A 27,532-nucleotide genomic window follows, 5' to 3' on the forward strand; every position below is an offset into this window, starting at 1 on the left:
TAGAATACGTACATAAAAGTAGTTAACGACTGCAGGCTAGCACGGAATCAAAACATTCATTTTATCAATTCATTTATTCAACTGCAAATTCACTAAATTATTTATTACGATTTCCATAATTCCAATATATTTTGTATGCGTGAAGTAGTAAATTAAAGAGGATCGTATTATTTTTTAATGTCTGAACATCGCAGCGGACCATAGTTTTCTTACCCCTAACCTTTTTTTTAAGTGTTCTGTCTGACGACAGGTCCATATAAACAGGATCCTTCCATCCTTTTCTCGGACTGGGACCTGTTCATATACGTTCTTGGCAGATGATCCAGAAGTGGTTTGCCATTGCCTTCTTCTGTGTGTGAATGGAGTAATTGTTGGGATGCCACGGAGAAACCGGGGAAGCCCCCGGAGGAAAACTCCGTGTTGGCTAGACCACGGCCTTGCCCAACACAAGTTATAAATTCGGGCACCGCCGGGAATCGAACCCGAGACCCCAGGATTACAAGGCCAGCGTTCTAACCGCTAGACCACCGTGGCTGTCACTTATCGAACAAAAATGTCAAATGGGAAATAACCCAATGAGAACGCGCGTTTCTTTGATAAGAGAATTACCACATTATTGATACTTGCAAAGGCGATAATAAACCTACGTGATCCATAAAAGGTGGAGAATTTGTTACCAACTAAACGACCATCATCTTTTAAAGAGGAGTGTGTCTATCATTTTCTTTAAGGTTAAAAGGCTTGGCATACGCGATCGCTTTCAGTCCTGAGTACAAAAACGACACAATTTACTTTAACATCAATTACGAGCATCAACAGAATATTTGCGTAGACCTACAGACGAGACTTTGCGTGTCTTACTTTCTGACAGGGGTCATTTTTCACACCTGGATCATATGAATGATTACTGAGTATTTTTTTGTGTAACACGTTTATATTCTTATCGAAAATTCTGGCACCTTGCCACCTGCACTGATAAATATCCAAGCAGAGTTCAAACTGACACAAGATCATTAATCATCTCCTTTTCAAAATATATCAATAGGTACTGGTGCTGTGGTTGAAGGAGACAGTTTGGCGCACGCAAAAACTCGTGTTAAACTAATTAATATAACACTTGTAACCCCCGGTAACTTCCAAACACATGAGAGTTCATCAACAGTTTCCAGCATCGCTCATTATGATCCATTATACTACATCTTTAACAAGCCGCGAGCTCCTGGAACGTATGCAAACAACAACACGTCGATTTTTTGGTAACTCATGACGTCTGTGATAGAATGTCAGCAACTTTATCTTGTACGTCTACCGGCGATTTCAACAAAGTAGATTTAACTGACATCAAAGAGTGTTTACTTTAAAATATCAAACTGGGCTCGTGAATCGAACTACAGCCCACCGAACTTCACAGTCGACTGTTAACATTATTAATTCATAATCGGTAAGTGGTGTGAGAATTTCCTTAGTCTATTACGGAGTCTGTCACACGACAGCGTCCTTCAACACACTTCCAAATTATCATTCAGAAATCATTCTCATATCCAACGCTGAACAGTTGGAAAGGTGTGGTTAGAGGAACAAATGCATTAAGTATCATCAGAATTTTATATTTACACAAAACATATTATATTGTTAAAGAAATGTACAGTTTCTTTTAAGGAAATTGTTGGAAGTAATACAAAGTGGCAGCATGCCACAGCAACGCCAAATCTGTACTTAGTTTTCCGTCTGACGGCCAGAACTAACGAACCACTGGACTAACACGTGGCATTCTTTACGGAGACAGACTACAAACGTACGCATAGACTGTATTAAACATTGCTACTGGTCTGTGCAATAAGTATCACACACAAGGTGACTGAGAAAATAAGATGTTATATCTGTCGGGTTCGATTCTCGGCGCTGCCCGAATTTATAACTTGTGTTGGGCAAGGCCGTGGTCTAGGCAACACGGAGTTTTCCTCCGGGGGCTTCCCCGGTTTCTCCGTGGCATCCCAACAATTACTCCATTCACACACAGAAGAAGGCAATGGCAAACCACTTCTGGATCATCTGCCAAGAACGTATATGAACAGGTCCCAGTCCGAGAAAAGGATGGAAGGATCCTGTTCATATGGACCTGTCGTCAGACAGAACACTAAATAAATATATATAAAATCTGTCAACGGCAACGGAGTTCGAACCTGTATTAGTCGAATTATTGTACAGACATGGGTCACTAATTTGTTAAATAATCCTCGGGCTCAATACCGCAAACACTGCACAAGAATTTATCATTAAATGGATTTGAGATTTCTTGTTAGCCTCACGATGTATAGCGAAGTATTTGATCGAACACAGTCGTCACACGTTCTTCCTAGAACTTTTTATTTCTTACTCATACGTACCAGCTGTTACATTTGGGAGTTCATTCTTTTCTGAGAGTAGTGATTAATGAGGTTTACACTCCTAAACCACAACAGCAAAACCGTGCTTGTAAACACGGACTATTTTGTCTCGTCTTCCAGGAATACACGCACTTCTACATGTTTCGGTTCTTTTTCTTTTTATATTTCAGAAACTCACAAGTCGTGGAAACTGCAACATCATCTTCCATTCACTACGCTAAATTGGTTTTATCTGAAATATTTAATTCTGAGAAATCCATCGAGCATGTACACCTAGAAATTTTCTTCTTTTATCTCTTAGACTACTTAATGACAAATAATAAACTGGGAATTATGTAGAAAGAAGCAGTCCTGGTCTAATTTAAGATACTTTCCCAGCATTCACATTGAAGTACTAAGGAAAAACTTCGTAATAGCCGGTTCCAGGGCGAGATTTGGACCTTGAACCTCCAGGATATGGGGCGGGAGTTCAAAGCACTCACTAACAAAGTTTGGTCACCGTCCAACATTTGTTTGGAGTCACGAAACACGCAGGTCAGCCTCCGGAAAAAGAATCAAACTTGGTACCTTCTGAATATGAAGCAGAACAGAGAGATTCAGCGCGCGATAACATCAAATTAGATGTACATCATACTGAATACTTACTTCATTTCCACAAATGTTCTGGAATATTTTATAAACGGATTTGTTACACACAAAATCCACGTGTTAATTACTAATAACTGCCAAAATTATAAATTAATAAGAAGTAAAAAGCCAAGAAAACATGAAATCACAAAACGCATTAAACAGCTCGATGAAATAGGCGATAAAAGTCTCAAGTGACATAATATTCTTAAAATAATGTTATATTCGAAACCCCACAATATCGCCCAAAGAAATTTTACTACAGAATACGAACCTCTTAATAAGTGAATCGGTGCAGGTACTGGGCTGGTACGTAATAAGGGTATTATAAAAATGTAAATCTGTCAGTAAGAATTATTACTACGTTATAAAATGGACAAAAAGTAATAATGACCGCTAGATTAAGATTACAGTTTCCTCCACTTCGCCACGGGGGCTTCTCTCGTATACAGTCATACTGCTTCATCTTATTTCCACTTCTTAACGATCCAGGTACTATAATTTTAGCGCTCTTAATATCAGACGACGTGTGAACCAATGGATGTTTATTACAGAATGGCAGCAGAAGCCCGAGCGATTACATCTAAGAAATTCTTTAATGAATCTTGGGCTAATACTTCGACTGAGAGTAATGAGGTTCTTGCGCAGCTCTGTTAGGATGTAAAATTAAATTTCCAGAGGCAAATCTGAAAAACTCGCCGTTGCTCCAAATCATTACTCAATTTGATGCTAAATGAACCTGAAATGATGGTAAATGATGTAAGTACGTAGCCATCATTCATTGGGATGTCCCGCTGTGTGGCGTGAGAACCAACAGGTGACTGGAATTCTCAAAACTTCTTACCTTGTATAGGCTTCTCATGGTACAGAATCACGATGGGTACTGAAAAGATGGCGCTGATGACCCACGCGACGGCAACCAGGAGACGAGCGCGCCTCCCTAATGACAAAAAAAAACACCCGGCGCTGTGACGCGTCTCAAAAGCAAACACATACAGGGTGTCCAAGAAAACGTGTCAATGAAAGGGCTAAGCATCAGAATGACAAATAGCAATGAACGTCGGTGCATGCGATAAGACAGCAAACAGGACTGGACACGTGATATCAATCAAAACGTAAATTTGAAATAACGTAACGCGACTTGAAGGGTGTGCTGTCTCGAGTACACTGACATTCCAAAGGCGTTCTTCACGTCACATTTTTGTTCCACTAATGCGATCAGAGGTCATAGATTCGTAACAATATATTCCGACAATTTCATCCCAAACTGCTGCTCAACAACGGGAACCAACGGGCGGATTATGTACGCGACGGAGAAAGAAAATTTAGAACACACGATGTAAGATTTTCTGGCATGACAACAGAAACTGTTATGGAGCATTCTCTAAACGGTGTCATAAATTACAGGGGACTTGAGGCATAAATCTGAGTCAGAACGTTTCCAGTGAACATGTTATGGTAAATTTTACGACCGGTCTCTTAGATTTGAGATTGTCACGTTCAAGTATTTGATATCAAAATATCTATAAACATTTTAAGTAGCCTATTTGGTAAAATATTAAGTATTTCATTAGACATCAAACGACTACTCTACACTGTAGACATGGCAACACTTGTTGTAATGTGTTCAGAGTTATTATTGGATCCTTGGTCAGGTAACAAATTAACAACACCGCAACTGCCCCCATAATAACGTATGACAGATAACCTTACCAACAGAAATTTGTGAGTACATCGTCTAAAAAACTATTATAAATGTTAAAAAAAATATTCCGTTTCATGTAGATTGCCACATGAGATTTGGAGTGGACGGTCTTATCGTCTTCCTTACAAAGGTAAAACCAAGGATGCGCGCTAAGTTTTAAATGCGTAATGTCCCTGTATTTTTCAGAGTAGCAGAACAGTTAAATGGACTTACAACTTCCGGAGAAATTCATGGGATGGGTAATGGCGTCGTATCGGTCGATGCTGAGCGCCACCAAGACATACGTTGAAGAGTACGTGACCACACACTGAAGCAGGGAACAAAGGAACACGACGTCAAAACAGGACCACTTTGCATATATTGCAATGACTGTGTCATTTGTACACTACAAAGTTCTTTGCTCCGAGAAGAACACAAAGCAGAGACATAGAAATTGAAGGGCATAAAGGTATAAAAAAAACGAAGAAGGCGTAATAGAAAATGTCAGAAGTGCTCCTTCACACACTGAAGCATGAACATCCATTTCAAATGAAGAAGTAACACAATGAATACGTCTACTTGTTACTCTAAAGTTGGCACAACCTGTTCATGTTACAATGATTTATTGCCAAAGGAATCCATGTTGATGTTTTAAATTTTAATAACTAAAACACTGTAGACAACACAATGTTGCCAGCGCTCTTCTGAGTAGAATTATTGGTGGTAACAACACTTCGGAAGAACATAACGCCGCCATCTTCAGGGTAGAGGTGAATCGATTTCTATCCTAAAGATGGCCTGCTATAAACGTATTTTTGTGCATCACTGAAACGTCACTCAAGAATCTAATATTGTTAATAAAACATCTGTTAATATTTAAAGGTGTTTTATTTATACATTTACTTGGCTGTTCTATTTCAGAAACAGTTTATAAAAGTTCTTACTTAGGCCTATGACGTATTTTTAATTTTATTGTGTCAAATGCCACCTATGTTTACCTAAGCTTACCTGGAGGAAGCGGATAGCTTTGCAAGCTATGTTGCCGGCATTCCAGGCGACTGTTATTCTCCAGACAATATCAGTCAAAACGCTAATGAGACCAACAGACAGGTCTGTAAAAGAGACACTTAGATAAACAGAAAATAGGTTGATTAAAACATACTTCTACGTCTTAAAACTTGAATGAACATATTAGGTATTATGTACTTGATACAATATGTATAATTAAATAAAAGGTTTCCACATAAATGCCTCAAACCAATCAGAAGCTTCTGTATAGATAAACCACATTCCTTATCTGATTAAAAAAGCAATTTTCCTTTCATCCAGTGACATTTCAAATTCGTCAAAGTAGCTCACGTGAGGAGGCTATCCAGATATTAAAGTATGCAAATGGGTTACATGAATCTTACTAGCAGCATCCTGTATAAACCTAGGGAACATCTTGTGATTATATAATTGTGTGCATAGGTTCTTTTATCCTCTGGCTCCAAAAGTATTTAACGTTAATTTAAAAGTAAGTTGTAAGACGTTAAATGCTTGCATATAATCTGAAAAGGTAGCCTGTTCCGGTCATAAGTATGCCGTGTTATTTATAAGAATGTATACTTAACAAAACTACTGCTTAATGACCCTTGTATAAACACCACCGATTCATTTGTTTCTTAATAATACTGGCACGAAACAAAGATTACATTTTACATTTCAACATTAAACAAAAATCTGATGTGTTAGGTGATTTTAGTTGTGTATATGAATGGTGCTTGTATTTGGTTCAGTTATGTAAAATCTACATGAATGTAATTCAGCTACAATCTTAGGACACATGCACCCACACTGACGGCTAGTATCAACAGCGTATTAACAATTGTCTTTACGTAAAGTCACATCACAGTTCGCAAAGCCATTTGATTTTGACTAAGGTGTAAGCTTATTCTCGACTGCAAACACATTAAACAATTCAAACCAAAAATTATAAAATAAACATTTACTAATTATGGCAGCTGTATTTCCTCCACACCACATGTACTAGTTATACCGGCACTGTAAACCTCAGGGAATGTAGGTAAGTGTACCATATTACAATGGCGGGAGCCTGGAGTGACAAAGCAGGGTATACAGGTCAAGATTCGAACCGAATATCCTCTGAAAATAATGCAGCATTCCTGCTACACTAACATGCTTGGTACTCCGCCATTTTCAATAAAATCCCCTTACTTACTCAACTCAATCGGTTTCGGCGCCACTACCAAAAACGAACTTATGATTGATCGCTTAAAGTGTGTTCCATAGAATATCCACGAATGTATGAGAGAATATTTTAAGATCTACCAACCCCAAGTTATGGAAATTCAGATAAAAATTGTTGCATGAGAATTGGACGAATTTTTCTTTGAAAATTAACCACGCACCTAATTTTGAGGTAGTAACTCATTAAAAACGGAATTTATGCTGCAAGGAAGTGTGAGATAAAAACGGAACGAGAGGAGGTTGAAGGGCCACGATTCTGCCCAACAGCAAAACAACCATCTACTGCTCACGTAATATGTATTGCCTAAGAGCTAGGGGCTACACTTTTAACACTGAATATGAGGAAACAGCTTTTAGCAGACACATTATTAAGTTTCTACGTTTACCTTTGTATACTGACAACCTCTCGATTTCAGGAAAACTCGAATTTCATTCAGAACGAACGGCTAACATCTTTGATCCAATACTTTCTGTAACTGTAAGTTAGTAACACACGAAATAAATACTTACAGGTAGACGGCTGTCTTCTGGGCCTTAGCGCCGTGTAGTCTAGTAGACCATCCACCTGACGATGGAGGCAGCAAGTACCTGTGAGACGTCGGTAAACTTTTACCAGGCTGCACTGTGCTACAACCCAGAAGACAGCCATCTTCGTACTCACCGCCGTGCGAACCTCAGATCCTACCAACTTCTTACGAGTGTTTAAAATTTTTCAAGTACGAAAAATTCTAATTGTCATCGCTTCTCAGCCCCCGGGCCATTCGACAAATAGGTTATAGGAGACAATGACATTTAAGGAGTACGCATTCCTTTGTTACTGAAGTAAGAAACACGGACAAAGAGTCTGGGTTCAGAGGAAATTAACAAAGCGAAAGAGCGAATGCAGAGGGTCTAGGTACCGATATCAATCTGAGTTTCCTTCGTGAGACTACCTCACAATAGGACCAGGTGTGAGAATACAAGTTATTCTGTTTTATGTGGTTTACTGTTGTACACTGAATCAGATAACAGGATTCGCGGGAAATCGAGCAGAAAACTTCTCTTTTTTGAATAGAGGACGTTTGATATTATGCTGAATTTTCTCCCCATGCAAGGTGTTTTTCAGTTATTGACAAGCTGTCCTTCGCTATCTCAGCGTCACTGCAACACTTGTTCCTTTTATAGAGGTGACAGATTTATGAACTAAAAACATCTCAAAATCATTCGTTTCGGAAAGAAAATATTTTTACACGATTGCCGAGCCCGCATTTGTCACAAGGGACGGTTTTTCGATTCGTTTGACTCTGAACAGGGAATACAGACGCCATAATTTTATCACGCAAATAAATTCTGGGATTCCTTAATTTTATTTGTAGTATTTATTCATTATCAGAAGCATAAGAATGCAGTAACCTCATTATATCGAAATTCGTCATTCTAAAGCAGTGGTATTCAACCAGGGGTACGCGTACCCCCGGGGGTACGCAAAGACATCTTATGGGGTATGTGAAATTTAAAAAATATATATATTTTTTATGATTAATCAGTAATGTAGTTAATTTAATTTATTTTAGATTTAGATTATATAGCCACGGTGGTCTAGCAGTTAAAACGCTGGCCTTGTAATCCTGGAGTCTCGGGTTCGATTCCCGGTGGTGCCCGAATTTATAACTTGTGTTGGGCAAGGCCGTGGTCTGGGCAACACAGAGTTTTCCTCCGGGGGCTTCTCCGGTTTCTCTGTGGCATCCCAACAATTAGTCCATTCACACACAGAAGAAGGCAATGGCAAACCACTTCTGGATCATCTGCCAAGAACGTATATGAACAGGTCCCAGTCCGAGAAAAGGATGGAAGGATCCTGTTCATATGGACCTGTCGTCAGACAGAACACTAAATAATAAAAATAGTAGATTATATACTATGTATAACTTGAATTATACACCAACATCTTTGGGGGTACAAAGTTGAAGAGAAATTATATCTGGGGGTACGCGAACCAAAAAGGTTGAATACCACTGCTCTAAAGACTGAAGTAAATCCTTTAGTACTCTGCGGAATTAGTAAAATCAAATTCACGACAACAGAGTTCACTTCCCAACGTCAATTTCATCACAGACCTTTATTGGTGTCAAACTCCCAACACAAAATTTGATCGAAATCCGGTCAGTTGTGACAGAGGTATAACATGCGAGCAAATGTATGCAGCTTCAAAATAATACCTTCATTTCAGGTAGTTCGTGCAAAGAACGCGTGGTTAAATATGAAGCCATCAGTATTACAAATTAGTAGTACCTTCATAATACAATTAATCTCATGTATAAGCGTATAGGACCTGACGTACGGCCGGCTACTGTGAGGAGAATAATTCCATTTGGAAACTGAGGTCGTGCATCACAAGTAGTTTGATCACAGCGCTCTTGTGGGGTGGAACCCAACACGACCGGGCAGACCAGCACTGACCTTACAGCCTCTAACCGTGCCCAGGGTCACGTTGTTCATAAACGTAACACGCCCTTTCAAGCAACATTTTTGTTGTTGTTGTTTTACTATCAGTATCAAATGCACTACTGCTACAGTTAAAAGGCGATTCAGGATGGCGTCTCGACGCTCTTTTTAGTGTCAGGGCGCCGCCCTGTCACTTAAAGACAGTGACAAATACGCGCGGCGTAGCCTGAAGGCATGGTCATGAGATATCCCCCACTTAAAATAAAATGTACAGATTACGCCACTATAGAAACTTACAAAATTTATGTAGTATGTAATGTCAGAAGGCATATATGATACTGTCTGCTCTATTATTAACGTTCTTTAACATATAATTATTTGTTTCATTGTTTATTTGTGTTTTTATCGCTTAATCTTCGATATATCAATAAGAAACAAGGATAACGACCTCTTACTATGATTCATAAGCGTTTGTTTGAACCTGTAACTGCTTAGAAGAAGAAATTTGGAAGTACTACTATACTGTAAAAGGCTTGTTACAAAAACTGCGTCGAATATGAGATGTAACATTACATAGGGTGAATTTAAAAGGGTTGGCTACGATTCAGCCTTCATCTGTTTCAAGGTACTATAAAGGAATTCGCCTGTAGGCACTGAAGTAGGGCACTGAAATCCTCAGTCAGGAGACAACAGGGCCCCGGCTAAGAAATAAAGTGTGCACATCGTTTCAGCTAATCCACTGCCTCGGAAATAAGGTAACACCACAACGTATTATCCTACCTTTTATGAGACACGGAAGTGAGCCAATGGCGTATACTAAGAAATATACAAATCCCTTTACTACTGATATCAACTTTAACTGTTTCAGGAAAAAAAGTCGCTTCTTTTACATGAGTAGTTTTAAAATCATGGACTCAAAGAAGAGAAATCCATGTTGAGGCTCTTTTTAAACAGATGCTTTGCAATTTACTTTATACGACGCTTTCTGAAATCCGATCGTCAGTGTTAGTAGAATCAGCTCCATCACATTTCTCTCCCATTTCCTTACTTCTCGGAGGAACGCTGGAAAAGCCTTATTGATTCTAGTAAGGTGAAGACTAATTCCGCATGGGAATTAGGTCTGAATAATAGCAATGAAGATTAAAGAAGAGTAGGAAAATAAGAATTATGGTTCTTTCTAAGGCTCGTTCTAGTGTTCATGTACAGAATGTGAGAGAACTCACTAAATTTAGTTTTAATATTGGATTTTTCATACCATATCTGATTAACGAACTGACAGGCATATTTACGCTAATACGATTACAAATGTGGAAGCCTGTTTTTCGTTGGTTCCTTTACGTCGTGGGGTTTTGGTCCTCAGACCAATCTCTCGCTCTAAGGACCACACTTTGTCGGCTGTCCGCAAATGATTATTTCATATATTCAAAACTAACCAACATGTCTCGAGACTGTCTCCTCCTTCCGCAAGCTGACAACGCTCCACGTCGTGGTGATCAAATACGGTAGAAGCACAGAGAAGCGGAAAATTTGTTCATATTATTCTAACATTAATAAGCCTATTATCGAATCTGTATAAGAATTACGTATTGGAAACTTACCGCAATGAAACTGAGCCTATATAATCCACTTCCAGCTAACCTCAGAACTTACAATCGGCTGCTCACGAGATAATGCCCTCGTAGATATGTCACTTTTAATATACCACGTTCTTCGTTTCATTAACGGCTCTACCCTGCACTCTAATAGTGTTTGAAGTGTTCGTCTCATATAGTGACACCTAAACCAGCAATCAATTTAATACATGCAGAATTTTGGTGGACAAAATTTAAAACTTGTTCAATTTTATTAAATTTGATGAGACGGGTATTAAATTTTCATCGCGTTATTATTTCTGATTGTGGGAATTTAGAACTTAAGCCATCTATGTTTCTTTAATTAATTTTGCGATAATGAAATCAAATTTAGAATTCATGAAAATAATCCCAAGGTTTCCTAATAGACTGCATTGTAGGTCAACAAATATGAAACAAAAAAATATCATCACTTTATTATTACAACATATATGTTACCGTAAGCGGAGAAATGAAAACGTTGTAGTCCTTGTGGTATTACAAAGGAATGTTTACATGTTATCTAACCTGCTAATGCCAGCTGCATGATGAAGAAGTTCATCCGAGATTTCCTTCTTTTGTTAACGAGAAGTGCAACCAGAACGGCCGAGTTCCCCAGGACGATGAGTGCAAACAGGATCCACAGGACCGTGAACTGTTCAGTCTGTAACAATATAAACGACACAACCATAGAAGCAAACACAAAGTTAATAGGCAAGTCCTTCCACCAGATTCCGAGTTCGAAATCTGATCACTTCAGCACACAAACAGTCTCAAATCAGCTTCCATACATCTCATTCTCTCTCTGGTAGAGTTTGTACACTCTATTGCATAAAGATGTGAAAGACTAAACGCTCTATATACAGGATGACAGAAGTATAACATAAGGTAAGGAATCCTAAATGAGTTGTGTGACCATATAACTGAGTGAACATTTTGGTTATCCCTGATCTAGCATTTACCTGATGTTGGGAGCACCATAAGAATACCACAACATACACACATAATGAATAAATTATAAATTGCATAGTAAAATGTTTGAGTACACGTGTTGAGACTCCTGTATCAGGTTAACTACTACAGGAATACATACGTCTGCCATCATTGTTTCACATGTGCAATCAACATCATTGAATTAACAAATGAGATACGAAGGCGTTTCCCTTATCCTCGGCTATCCAACTTGCTTATCAGAATTCCAATTCAAATGTTAGCGAATTTAGGTCTGATTCAGTCTGCGCCTGGGAATGCTGATATTTTGATATGTACACTAATATGCTTACAGACACAATGTCTTCGGATTGAACAGTCACAACTGTCGCAGATAATGCACAATACGGGCCTGGTATATCAGTTGAGAATGTCTGAATGAAGGATCCAGCAGGAAATTTTGGTAAATGGAAGGAATTAGCGTGTAATTAGCAAAGTACTTGTAGGTTTAAACAAAGACTTGGAATTATTTTATTTAAAAATTAATGCTTGCTAACAACAGTATTTTGATAACTAAAATTTTAAGGTGACAGAATTGTGGATTGTGGTATGCTGAGTTATAATATCGTGTAGTCGTATAGGTGGTTAAAAACGTTTCCGAGAGATGCATCGCCTCCACTTTCAACGTAGAAATGATGTCAGTGCACAGGTATTAAAACTAAAAATTACAGAAAACAAACTTTTGACAACATCTATCGAGATAAAAAGAACACATTTTTAAGTTTTCTAATATGACATAGATCATATAGATCAGAATTTATACTAAATTTTTAGTCTTATATTTAAATAATAGTTTTTAACACGAAATTTTATTAAAATTTGTCAACGGACAGCATAAATGATGGATCAAATTTGGATGGACAGACGCAAATCCCTCAACAAATTTCGAATCTTTCCGTCCACGTAAAGAATGCACGGACACCTCACTTTTATTCAACAAACTGCAGCAAATCTAAAACTTCCTATATTTTGATCTTTGTTTCAGAAATACACCATTCACGTAAAATCGGATGCTAATTTTTAAAAAATATATTTACACGTCTCGAATCATATAAACAAGTCTTACATTGTCACAGTAATTACAGACTACGAGTCTGAAAACAGCCAGTGAAGCCACGAGCCAAAGAAAGTATCTTTGTCGGTGGATGAGATCTGTACATACTGGTCCACAGACTATAAGAGGAGACTAAAGCCCTATAAAACAGAATTGCACTAACACAGCCAATTTGAATGCACAGCATCCAGATCAATAAAAGTACTAATGAGGAACACCGGCTTCATGAAACGACTTATAAGCTTAACAACAACAACAACAACAAGAAAACGTGTTCAGTTTTCTAAGCTTATAGTCAGAGACCGAAATGTCTCAGTCTCTATTAAAATATATTGTGCTGGGCATTCTGTAAATATGGTACAGAATTACTTAAACCAGTATAGATAGTCCAATCGAAGTGGCTACTTTCGTAGCTCATCACTTTTTATGCCTATTGAACAATATCGTTCTCGGGAAATATCATTTTTCATGAACTATACAAAACGCGGGCTAAGCATTTAAATTTTTCTCATGTTCTCAATCACCAACACTCTTATACTGTTTCCGTCTAACGACGTGTAATAATTCATACACATAAACTCAAAAACTATTACTTCAACTACAGGCATACAAGATTAGCGCGAATAATGTGAACAGAATAATTAACACTTCATTAAAAATCTTAATTCCAAACGCCCTTGGAGATTTTGAGACGAAAAGTGTTAAATTCATTTTATTTCGCGTAACTTGTGTAAGTTATAAAATATCCTTTATGATTCCATTCCTAGGTTGAGGGTTCTAGGAAGTTAACAGCACAAATCTATTAAACTATTTGTTTTGTTTCAAACATGGTCACGATCTACTTATATACACAGGCATTACACAATTCAGGTGTCACGTTTGTGAAGGTCGTGATCAATATTATGACCACTGTGAAATTTTGAGTAACTGAGACTGTATACGAATTCTGGGATATTTTATCATGTTTATTCTGACTACTGGTTTTTGTGATTTCCCTCAGTCCTTCGAGGTAAGCGTTCAAATATTACCTTAACTTATGTTTATACCCGTTCCTTCTAAATTCTTCTCTATTTATCTCTCCCTATGGTCCTTTCATTCGACGTTGTATATCCTATGTAGCTTAAAATGCGCAATTAAATAAGATGATAATTAAAATAAAGCGATGTCTTATTATGTTACAATACAAAATCATATCTGTATAAACTAACTTGCAGCATTAATCTGGCTGCCATAAACACGTAAAGTAAATTTGCCTATGGAGACAGAAACTCGATTTGTCCGGGTTTCCGCCAGAACAGGGTCCTGCTGGGAACTGGAGTCTGAGTAAAATATTTCTGTCTTCCTATTCTGAATAATATAAGAATCCTACGGGAATTCGAATTTCTCTCAAATGTCGTGTTGCCTCAGGTACAGAACTGAGCCGATACCAGACTGATCCCCCAGCACAAAGACCTCTTCCTTCTGCATGAAGACAGGCAAAGAACCTACATCCAAAACATCTTTCTGATCGAGAAAATATACCCGCCATAGTTACACTGAAGTACGGCACTATAATTCTTACTGAGATTTTTTCTTCAACCAATTAATGGATATACTAACAACACACTCAAACACCCGGATATGCACATTGATTAGTGTTCCTACTGTATTTTCCTTATTTTACCATGAAAGGCTCGCGGTGTCATATGCCAGTGTGAATTGGATTCATGTGGTTCTGGATACGAATACGTAGTGGGCTATTAGGAACACGGTAATGAAAGTTCGAGTTTCATAAATTATCTGACTAGATAAGCAAAGGCCTAGTACACCTTTCCAAGAAAAAAAAACTCTGCTATATGCAGGCAGCATTAATTATTGTTATTAATAATCTCGAATTCATCGTCGTCATGGTAGACGATTCACGTCATTGTACTATCCCCCCACTCGGTGTTTCGTATTACTGAAAGGATGTCAGGTTGGGGGGGAGGAGCTAATGCACTGGGTGTTTAATTTCTGCTGTTGCATTTACCATACGGTTGTGTATTCACACTGACCCAATTGGTAAATACAGCAGACTGTGAGATCCTGGCAGATGCGATGTGGAGACATTAGTCTCAGAGTGCGTACAACCGTTCAGCGTTGGAGGTTCCCCGAAAGCACCTGTCCCCCATAATAAAAAAAGAGTTCTGTGTGATATCACCATGGTAACACAATGTGGTCTTTGTCGGCGATGTCCATAAAACAGTTTCAGATCTTCGACATGGAACTTCAGATGCCGCAGTGAATAGAAAATCAACTACTGCAGTGTGTTAATAAGTGAAGAATGTATAAACTTCTACGCAACAGTTTAGTATTAGTTACATATTTTAACTCAAGAAGCTATTTATCGGCCATATTATGGCACACAACAAGCAAACAACATTAGAATATTAATAAAACCATTAAAGAATTGCGCTTGAGAGAATTAAATTATGTGTAGTTTACAAGTAAATCTGTGGAACATCTATGTAGTTAAATGCTACACTGAGTATTCTTTAAAGAGATATTCCATATTACATAACATATTTTTCAATGAACTAAAGTTGTGTATGTCCAATACGTATTTTATAAACAAAAATCTAACTTTGTATAACATTTAAAGCTTGTAATTTAGACTGTACAAATTTTGTATCATATTATAACATTTATAAAATTAAAAGCTTTCACAACGTAAGGCTTACTTCCTAGAATGCACACATGGTTTGTCACATATGGCGTCTTTACTATATTTTATATTTGGGAAAACACACAGAAATTTATTAACCATTTTGGTTTACCTGTTTCATATATTCGACAGATTAATACGCTTCACGCATCGTAGCGCTAATTGTCCTTTCTGGCTTTGACCACTGATGGAGAATTAAATAACTGTGCATTTCAGCTTTCATATATTCCTGAATACAATTGGCTTGTAGGTAGGAAACACATGATGGAATTATCGCGCATTTAATGTGCTAATGACAGCAATGAAATCTGTGCAGCCCTATTAGTATGCAGAGTCAGCATTCTGAAACAAAGTTTAAATATGTACATTGCTATTGTGTTTGTGTTTATATATTTCATTGTTTTTTTTAAAACAGACTAAAAAAAATTTCAGCAATATTTTGAAATATCTACGTAATGAATTAAATTATTTTGATGATGTAAATTAATTAACACTACAATGACAGAAATTAATATAGAGTATGTACTATTAAAGAGTAAGTAGTTGCATGCTGTAGTTAAACAGTAGTTCGCAACAATTTCGCTGTTTTAAAAATTAATTAATTAATAGCATATATCCTAGAAGATTATAATGCAAATTATCACCGCCGTGAAAAATTTAAATTCCAGTAATATATATCCATGTCTACGTCATCAGTGCATACTGTGATCGACGTCATATAGATCAAAGAAAGTGACTGTTTGCATTCCACGTCGCATGTGATCACGGTGACTCTGACAACATATGAGGCAATTAGTCTGTGTATATGAATCTGGGCGCCTAGTTGTCATCAGCCCCAGGGCGTAACAGCACACATTTATTGCATGAATAGGTCTACAGCAATAAATAAATAAGAGCATTTTAATTCGGACAACTATTCCTGCCAACCAGATCAAAATCTTGCAGCTTGCATGGTGTGAACCTCGGTCTCTCAATGTAAGGAAAGAACATGTAATGTAGGTGACTGAAAACAGGATTCTGAGGATAAGACGCCTCTTTGAATCTGAGAGGACGTAGGTCAGCAGCTGACAAGACTTCGGAGAAATCTGCATGATGAGGATCTTCGTAATTTGTATTCTTCACCTTAAATTATTAGACAGAGCATATAGCACGCACTGCAGAGACAAGAAATTCATATAACGTTTTAATAGGAAATCTTACTGGGCGGGATCAGGCAGGAGGCCTACGCGTAGATGGGCTTAAAATATTTGCACGTAGCTCAGAGAATCTGAGTGTGGCGATGTATACGTCTACTGTATTAATCCGGCTCAGAATAGGGCTTAGAAGCTGACTGTTGTTAACACAGTCATACAAGTTCGGGTTCCATAAACGGAGGGAACTTATTTACTAAATGAGCGAATATTAGTTACTCGTAAAAGCAACCGGTATAAGGAGTTACCTAGTAACAAGCTATGTTACGATATAAACCATGCAAATTATCTAATAATAGTCCACATTGTACAAGTGTTTCTGCATTGGGCCCTGACTCATGGAGACGTTCATTATGCCTACGTCTACAATACGTGATTTCTTCTAAACTTCATTCATCGACGAAATAATTCTTTCAAGTTTAGAAAGAAATAGCCAATTCTATTCCAGGCCATTTCAACTACTCACGGAATGAGCATTACATTTATTTAGCTAGTTATGCAATATCACGACTCTGAATTAAGAGAACCAATCTCTACTCTTTGCAATAAACCTCGTTGTCCTGCAGAGTTCAGGTATTAGACCACATCAGCACGTATCTGAGTGTACAGATTAGGTTAGGTTCACTAATAGATCTTTAAGCTCATGCAGAATCTCACGTTAGTTGGAGAGAAATACGCATTCAGAAATTTTATTCTGTGTCATAACTCGAGTCTATGAATAAATCGACTCTGTTACTTCATTGGTAGTACACCTGTGTCGCGCTCAAAATTCCATAAAATTACAATTATGTAAATTTACAAATACATTATAACGGTGGGGGTGGAGGAGTGTTGTAACAGGCATTACCTAGATGCGGTCGCTTTAGCAATTCCAAATCGGAATGAAGTCGCTTTTAAACACGAGACTGTCTCAAATGAAGTATCACAATTCTGTCATGCACTGTCTCTTATTATCGTACCTCAATTTCATGGTACGATGGTACGTTACGTGGCGATGCCTCGTAACTTTGAATGTTAATATCGCGAGGGAGGCAAGGATAGTCCTTCTACTATCACGATGTAGCCTACAGACGCTTTTAAGGATTGGCCCTAGGCTACAGATCGAGTCTAGGTAAGGTGCGTCTGAGAAATGATTCTGCCCTGGTAACATTCTGGTGTGGTAGCGTAGCTTTAAAACAAGAGATGCCGAATCGTCATGATAGGGAATTTCGCAAAAGCCGAGTTCTATACATACGTTCAACTACAGACGAACGAATGCATACAGCAGATGAGCGTATGGGGTAGTGACGCCGACAGGACACAGAGACCAAAATGCGTATCCCTCAGATGTATCATACAGCTTCTAAGTGAAAGCTTTTGCAACATTCAGACATTTCGTGATTTTTGTGACTAGAAGCAGGTAGTGGACATTTAAATAATAATAACCGAACCATATGTAAATCGAAAATGGTAAAGAGAGGCATGTCATATAGCATGGTATCCTAATAACCTCAGAACTACACACGAATAACTGCCTGAGTTCATTTATTATCCGGCCTGTGATCAAATTAAGTACAGGTAATACGATTTTTTGACGACAGATTTATTTAAATTTTTCAAACCATAATTATCTGAGGGAAAGGAGACTGAACAACTGGGAGTATTTTCATATTTTCTACGTTAAAATAAACTATTTAATTAATTAGCACTACTTATATTTCTCTCTTTCCTTCTGCACAACAGAAGTTGATTTTCCTAATAGCATAACTGTGAAAGTGTCTTTCGGGAAATTCTAAAATGTCTCCCATTAAACATTCATCACCGATTAAGCAGTAACACACTTAATGAAACTGCTTTAAACAGAGACGTTATGTAGCGTTTTATGGGAAGTAACAATTAATAAAACTGGAGAAGTGGAAGGGATAAAGACACGGGGGGGGGGGTTCCTCATTTTAAGTTCATGAAGCACTTGGCAGGACTGAGGATATCTACATGGAACATCCTGTCTTTCGACTGAGACTGGAAATAAGGATGGGCCGAATAAGGAGTAGATTCCTCAATGAGCTCGTACTTCGCCAGGTAGTCCGAATTTTAATTTTCCTGTCCCAAGAGCCAACCACTGGACCCTGCTCTAAATCAGATGACTAGTCCATATCCTCCCACCATATTCCTTTAAAGATGCATTTCAATGTTATCCCTCCTTCAGGCTTTACAGCTCATGCTTTTTATTTGACATAAGAATGTTCTAGATAACACTCTTCCTCGTTGCAAATGACCTGCGCATTTTTTAAAATTTCTTCCACAATCACACATTTCAAAACAGTCAGTAAAATGATTCAGTAAGATTTAGCATTATTACGGCGGCAAGTATGAAGACGGCTGTATTCTGAGTAGTAGCGCCCTGATAGTGGAGGCAGCAGGAACCTCTGAAAAGCTGCAAAACGTCTACCAGACTACAGGGAGCTACAACCCAGAATAGAGCCATCAACTCATACACTGTGTAAACCAAAGAATTACAGAAGCAGGAACTGAGACAGAGAGATATAAGTACTGCCACTGGGAAATAATGTTTGTAGTATGGATAGTATATGCTTCCTTCATGGAGTTTTAAGCACGTTACAACTCTACCGCTCATAATTATTTCCATGGATCATCTCTGACACAGACTTCATAAACAGCTGTTATTTCTCTAAACAGCCAACTGATTTTCGTAATGGATACACGTTGTGTTTTGCGTCACATAATTTCATAAACATGCTTCAACACAAACATGGTTCCGAATATGTACTCAATGAGCAGCGCGGGTTGTGGACTTTGTATGACAGAAATGAAGCTGCCAACAGCTGTATGACAAGCAACATTACTTATAATCACACAGAAATTACGGTGCCTGATTAAACACGTCTCATTCTTGAGTTGGTAGTAGGCTGAATATTTGCATACTCGGCAGGATAAAAATGAGACCATCGTTTAAAGCAGAGAGTTAGTGAGGGAAACTGTTATAATATTAAATTACAGATAAATTATGCCAATTAATTAAAGCTGTCAACGCAACACTTTTTATGTTTATTAGTCCCCAGACGTATCATGGCTATATGATTCTGCCTCATCGCGTCATTATGAAACCATGGTAGTAAACCTACAATGCGTAGAAAACTAGCAACAATCTCAAAGTTTAGGGTCTACAACTGATTTTGATCAAATGCGGGATAATCGAAATATGTATGAATCCACAAATAAATTTTATATTAACCGATGAATAAATATGCTACGTCTAGCGTTATGACAGAATGTGAGTTTGGTTTTACAACCGTGAATGGACATAAGAATAAGTAACCATAATATAATTGCGTACAAACAAACGTTCCAAGAGTTGTGTTAGTAGAGTTAATTAAATGTTAAAATCCAAACTAAATTAAACGTACCACGACAAAATTAAAAAGTCTACCATCTAGCATAAATTAATGTAAAATAATTATTAATTGTGGTTGTGGAAGACCAAAACATTATGGACAAATTTAGATTGCATATTATATAAATCTGCATACTAATAACCTGGCAGATTAACAACAGAAAATAAGAGTCATTACCTAATTAATAAAAACATCAGAGTAATATAACATTAAATATGGAATAACATTCCGCAACGCGCAAACATGGACATAATTGCATGCAGTCTATAAAATTAGACCCTAGTGTACTTAATGCTGCTAATTATATTCACGATTGACCACTTTAACCTATGAAGTACACTCGTATTTAGATACGAGCCAGACAGTAACTACGAACATGTGGATGTGTAGTGCCTTTAGGTACTAATGAAAAGCGTACAGGCCAATCCACAGCTCTTTCAGATAGTAATGATTCTCATCTCTTTGCACGTCTTTGATACGCGGCCAAGACGCGAGAGATCCTTGTAATCGTCTGATAGCTACAGACAAGCACCACGGAACGAGGAAGGATTTACTCTGCCATCGTGACACAATTTGGGAGCGTTATTGGAGTGGCGTGATCTGACGACAGAAAATATAATCACGCACTAAAATGTGACGTCATCTAACGCAAGTATCACTGAAATCTAACTTTTATGCGTACCTTATGGAGTTTAGCTCTTTATGAAACGTGATGAAAACAGGATATATGCCACCAAACCCTCACAATCGAAGCTGTTTTAAAACTATTAGGGGAGAAACTTGTATAATATAAGTTTTCAAAGCAAAATTGAGAATACCTATCATATATGGAATTTTTGCTATTTTGTGTAATTAATTGGTCTGGATTTTTGTTGCATCAATCGCATTATTATGGAGCTAGCCATGTTATATGAATCACAACACGCAGACCTAGATGAAAAAGTTGTACTTTTTTCTCGTCAGGTATTCACCAAATCATCGAACTTCCCAAATAAAATTTGTAGGTGGAAATGAGACCTATATTAAAACCCAAGTACTAGTAAATGTTACGATGAGTTGTTTTTGGGAAATTTATATGCGTTAAGTTCGATCTGAATCGACTTCGGCAACAAATTAAAATTATTCACACCCTACTGAGCTTATAGATCCCGAAAAACAACAACAGAAATTCTGCTAGTAGCTTCGAAAATAAAACGTACTGTGATTCGAAATGACAAAGCTCCAAATTACGCATTCATTTTATACATTTAATGCAAATTACAAATTTGCAGATTAACTGTGTAGATAAATTAAACACGAATGTCTTACTAGAATAACAGAAATATACAGTATTAAATCATTATCTTAAATAATACACACACACACACATATATATATATATATATATATATATATATACACTCGTACGTAAAATGAACTTTCAAAACCACAAATTAAATGTTCTAAAGAAACACGATGTATGACCGACTAACAGTCGCGCTGCAACATCTGTTTTTTAAAGTATATTAGTCCTGTATTTTCTGAACGATCTTAAAAACAAGACACGGACACTTTCCTCTACTCAAAACAGTTGGCAGTATTTCAGAATCCTGACATCTTCCAGCAATCCAATTAGCTATACAATAGCGTAGGTAGTTGAAGAAAGAAAGAAAAACAAATATGTTTTTATTTCATATTTGTAGCAGGCAACATTAAATACTTTTTATGTTGGCCCCCAACAAACGAGTATTTTTGGCAGTGTGAGACTTACAAGGAAATTCATTAAGTCTGAACTCGACTCCCCCTTCCATCGTTAATTCAAAAGAGTAAAACCTGGTAACAAATGAATCACAAGCAGCGTGACCGATTCTGTTTCATACTGCATCACGTCGAACACTGGTATTTACGCCCAAATCACGAGTCAGATTTAATTTAATACATTATAAACTACACTGTAACTTATCGTCATTCTTTTATCATCCTTTCCTTTTGATTTTCTTTCTATCTTCTTATTACTTAAAAGTGCCCTTTTTTGTATATACTTATTCCACTATAGAGCTTAAATGTTTCCAGTTTGTGACAGGAATGTCTGAATGACTGTCTGTTCAACTGGCACTTCTACTTTCCCATTTCCGTGTTAAACAGTTTAGGTCAGCGAAGATAATTTCTCATTGATTTTCACTCATTATCTGGACCAGGAAAAATATTTTGAAGGTTAAGACGAATAAATCTGATTGGGCGACTCAACGTGAGAGAACTATTTCTAGCAAGTAGAGCAGACATATACATTCTAATGTAGTTTTCCTGTAAGGCTAGAAGAGCCTGCCGTCCTGGCGTCTTGCCATGGCCACGTGTTGTACGTCGCGGATTCTAAGACGCCTTCTGCCACCGCAGCGTGACGAAATTCCGCCCACAACGGAACTCGACCTCAGTACTCCCTCCAACTGTGTGACAATCTTGTATCCGAGAAAAGAACACGTATTCATTTCCTGACAATGAGCAGCAGCTAGACTAGACGTGAATCACCAGAACATAAATTATTTTGTAATTTGCTTCTATGCTGGAGCATTACTAACACAGAGTTAAGTCTGCATACCCAAATATCAAAATCTTTTTCTCCGAATTTCTTTTATAAGACCAGTCCTACATTCTGCAGATTCTGCTAAGTTTAGCTCACACATAATTAGTGTAAAACCACCTTACTAGTAATCTTTTCGAAGCGTTACGTTGATATGTTTTTAAAACTTAGAGACAAATAATTGAAGTGCATAACCTAAGATAATAAATTGTATATCTTGGTTTTGTCACATGGATATAAAATAAGAATTTAGATTTTTTTTCCAAAATCTATGGTGGAACCAAACTCCTATAGACATGTCTACAAAGATTTTTAATCGTCGTTATAAGTTTACCAAATCAAGTTACGAAACAGAATTTTGTAGAATACAATTTACTAATAATAATACACGTTGGAACACGTAAGCACAATATGCGTTATTAAATACGTACATATTTAAACAAACACGTAAACACAATCTACAAGACCCTTTATCACTCAAATTCAGATGACAGGTTAATAAACCAAGCCATGCCATACCTTCATTTACCATAAGTTAATTAAGGCTCATTACAGAAATAAACTTCAGAACCCATAAGGCTATGAAACAGAGAGGTATTAAGTATATAAACAGAGGCAATTGTCTCTTAAATTTATTAAGTGACGCTCAAGGTTAACTAAAATGGTAGCTCGTGCCATGATCTCTTCAATACATCTCCTCTCTTCCTTGACCTCGGCACTAGATGGGAGTGAGTGGTCAGCATCACGCCCCGGCCGGCTTTACCCCCGGGAAAGGACCCCGGTACCCATTGTAGAGGAGGCTGGGTGGGCCCCAGAGCCGGTCTGGACGCAGAGGCTAGAGGAAAAATCCTCTGCCCCCGTCGGGGATCGAACCCCCGACCGTCCAGCCCGTAGCTAGTCACTATACTGACTGAGCTATCCCGGCTCATCCATATAAATTAATACCAGTGTGAAATAAATATGCTATAATCTACGACGCGTTACACACATTCTTCTGACATTCTTTTCTATGTCACCACACAAAATATACACTACGTAAAGATTTCTGTCTTCTGGGTTGTTGCGCTGATGACGGAGACAGTACGACATCTGAAACGTTGGTAAACATCGACCACACTACATGGCGCAACAACCCAGAAGAATAAATCTTCATCGCCCTGATGATGGAAGCAGTATGACCTCTGAAACGTTGGTTAACATCGACCAGACTACACAGCGCAACAACCCAGAAGACAGAAATCTTCATACTCATCGCCCTGATGATGGAGGCAATATGACCTCTGAAACGTTGGTTAACATCGACCAGACTACACAGCGCAACAACCCAGAAGACAGAAATCTTCATACTCGTCGCCCTGATGATGGAGGCAGTATGACCTCTGAAACGTTGGTAAACATCAACAACCCAGAAGACAGAAATCTTCATACTCAGATGACGGAGGCAGTATGACCTCTGAAACGTTGGTAAACATCGACCAGACTACACAGCGCAACAACCCAGAAGACAGAAATCTTCATACTCGTCGCCCTGATGATGGAGGCAGTATGACCTCTGAAACGTTGGTAAACATCAACAACCCAGAAGACAGAAATCTTCATACTCAGATGACGGAGGCAGTATGACCTCTGAAACATTGGTTAACATCGACCAGACTACACAGCGCAACAACCCAGGAGACAGAAATCTTCATACTCATCGCTGTGAAAACCTCAAATCATATATATATATATATATATATATATATATATATATACACACACTACGTACTTGTCACCTATTTATTTATTTGAAGCTTATTTAACGGCGCTGCTAAAAGCTCAGATTAAACTGCATGAAACGAGAAGACAAATGGTAAAATTGTGGAAGAAAGCGTTGTTCATTATACTGTCCCTGAATTTACTTAGAGGTGGTTAGGAAAATTACATTAAACCCTCAGGCAAGACGTCGTTCTCCAACCCGAGATATGAACCCGTTATCTACAGAATACAAAGTAGGAATGCTAACCACTCGACTGTTAAGTTCGTCATGCTTCAGCTTTCTGTCTTCATTATACCATACTTGTATTATTACAATCTCTAGAAAATTTAATTTAATTTTTAATCAACATTTCCTAAAAAACTAATAAAGTCAAACAAACCCTTATTACCCAAGTTACATAAAAAGACTACACAGTTCCTCGTTCTAATATACGAAAGTTCGACGTGAAAAGGTTTCGAAAGTAATTACATGTCTATGTATTGACGACAGCCTTCTCGTCGTATTCATTCGCATGTTGGCTTCAGGTAACGAAACGTAACAGAAAACAGAACCCTTAGAGCAGTGGTCCCCAAACTTCTTTTGTGCCTACGGGCACAGTTGAGAGTTTATGAGATCGTGGCGGGCACCAACTAATTAACAAAGCCAAATTTTCTTTTCTCTGGACAAATAATATATGGGCACCAAATAATACACAAAACAACACGACGTTTAATGATACAAGCAACCACGCAATCAAAAATACGTACTTTTATAAGTACAATTATTATTACTCCAGTGGGAAGTTAGTGTGATGTTTGACGCTGCATTTCATCGGCCATTTTTTTCAAATTTGGGAGTGTAGGATGATGTTGCTGCTCGCAAACAATCGTCAAGATGGGCGTCGGTAAGTCGAGATCTGCGCTTTGATTTTATAATATTCATGGTTGAACGGCCTTCATTATTCAGTATAACCTCTTTCCGTATCAACGCGGGCACCCAAAAAAGCCATGGCGCCCGCGGGCACCGCGTTGGGGACCACTGCCTTAGAGTAACATGAGCTTAGAGTATTTCCCTACCTTTAATATACAAACTAACCAGGCCAAGATGACTACATGAGCTCCAAAAGTAATTATTTGTAACGGAAGCAAAGCAGCTGTTTCTCCCACTCCTTATTATAATTCCCAGGTTATTTCTTTACTTTTCATGCATATCTTTTCACTTCTTTTGCAGCAAGAAGAAGCATGTTTGAGTGAATTGCCTCCTTTATAACATTACTTCATCATAAATTATAATTGTGAAGACACAGTAATATTAGGATTCGTTTTAAACATGACATTAAAATGTGCTGTTCGGCAGAAAACAGAAACAAAGGGCAAATTTTCAAAGCACCGATAAAAAATTAAAATTTCAACGGCCACACACACAGAAAAGAAATAACAGAAATTGAAGGTACACGAGTACAAGATGTTGAGGAGAACACCAAATATCACACCTTCTAAGGCGTCCAGGGAGTTCCAGTTCACAATTAGTACCCTTCAAAGTACACTAGTAATTACATGTACCACATTCCTTTATGTCGGTCCTCACAGCCCCTACCTATAAATAAACAAGATAGAAGATCAGTCTGAATGGCTTGAAGCAGATTACCTATTTTGGAGCAATGTTATGGTTACAAAGAGACAAGAGATTAACTTCAATAAAACGAAGCATGGAGCGTGCTACAACGTCCACAAAGCCAGCACATCTGTAGTTCCTCGACGGGAGACTATGGTAATGTGACGTTAGGTTCGAACAGAGGAGGCAGTTAATTTCTTGACAATATGGCACCCTGCCACAAACATGTCGCCACACACGCGCGATGTCTCCAAGGAAACCCAACAAGAGTCACCAGAGTTCCATTCTTCCGACGACTTTTTCTAAGCTTGTATTTTCTCAATGACCACTCATCCTTGCTGGCATGAAACAATTATTTGTTAAGGCCGTTCCTTGCTCTCTCGTAAAACAAAGGAGGGCATCTCTAACAAGACAATTTTGTATCATATGCTCTAACAAAACATTACTTTTTAACAATTCTGATCACATAACTTTATAATTATTGTCAAAGTTCTATCTTAAATTAAATTTAACTGTAAGAGACTGCAAAAGAAATACTAGCAGATATTCTAACAAACGCCTCCGTTTCTGCTAGAATGTGTAAGACTGGATAAAATACCGGTCTGCACGTGTTTCTTTTAATATTTGTACTTAAGTATTAGAACTGATCATTGGTTACATTGCACATCCATTTAATATTCGTAATTACGTGTAAATTATATTAATATTCTACAATACCATTAATTAACTTAATAAGCAGTGTTAATGACAACAGAATGCGCCTACTTTAACCCCTAAACTAATATATGTATATAATAGTTCGCTGGACAATTGATCATTGTAACGTATGATTAAATTTCGATTCTAGAAAAGACAGCATGTAACAATACACAACGTCTACATTATTTATAGCCGTGTTGCAGCTCGTAAAAATATCTTGTAAATATATACTAAATCGTTTTATGCATAAATAAAAATAATATCATTAAAAATATCATTAATAAACAACAAGAACAGAGAAAGGTTTCAGTCTGAAGTCTCTTTAATTTATCATCTGACAGATCAGATCGTCTTCTCGTGCTTCTTTGATGAATACTTATCAGAGTTTTTATAAACATTCTATTATAAATATTTGTGTTGTTACGCAAGTCTGCAGCGTTCAGGAGTCTGCATTTTCGTAAGGAATTACCTCCATTCTTTATTCTGAGATGGAAAACTTTCGCCAATAAAACTGGAAGAGAGGTCACGTATCAGTCGAGAATAACAGAATGAGACAAGTTGTATACAGCTCAGAAGTGTTCGTGTTCATTAGTTCAAATATTTCTTCTCCATTCAGATGTTTTGTTGTTCAAA

General features: G+C 37.7%; 1 protein-coding gene across 5 annotated transcripts in view; it reads right to left on the bottom strand.

Annotated features, from left to right (window-relative positions):
* Positions 1–27,532, bottom strand: part of LOC110830897 (cardioacceleratory peptide receptor) — a 103,797-nt gene that overhangs the window by 24,769 nt on the left and 51,496 nt on the right. For all 5 annotated transcript variants that reach the window (XM_087355356.1, XM_022066282.2, XM_087355353.1 and 2 more), the window contains exons 3-6: positions 11,511–11,646; positions 5,707–5,810; positions 4,933–5,026; positions 3,859–3,954 (exon numbers count right to left, since the gene is read on the bottom strand). In XM_087355356.1, the coding sequence (XP_087211482.1) occupies positions 3,859–3,954; positions 4,933–5,026; positions 5,707–5,810; positions 11,511–11,646 (430 nt within the window). The remainder of the gene's footprint in view (positions 1–3,858; positions 3,955–4,932; positions 5,027–5,706; positions 5,811–11,510; positions 11,647–27,532) is intronic.

Source organism: Zootermopsis nevadensis, unplaced genomic scaffold (assembly GCF_977971745.1).
Source record: "Zootermopsis nevadensis isolate Lab colony 2312 unplaced genomic scaffold, Znev_1.0 Znev_ptg000024l, whole genome shotgun sequence".
Taxonomy (NCBI): domain Eukaryota; kingdom Metazoa; phylum Arthropoda; class Insecta; order Blattodea; family Termopsidae; genus Zootermopsis; species Zootermopsis nevadensis.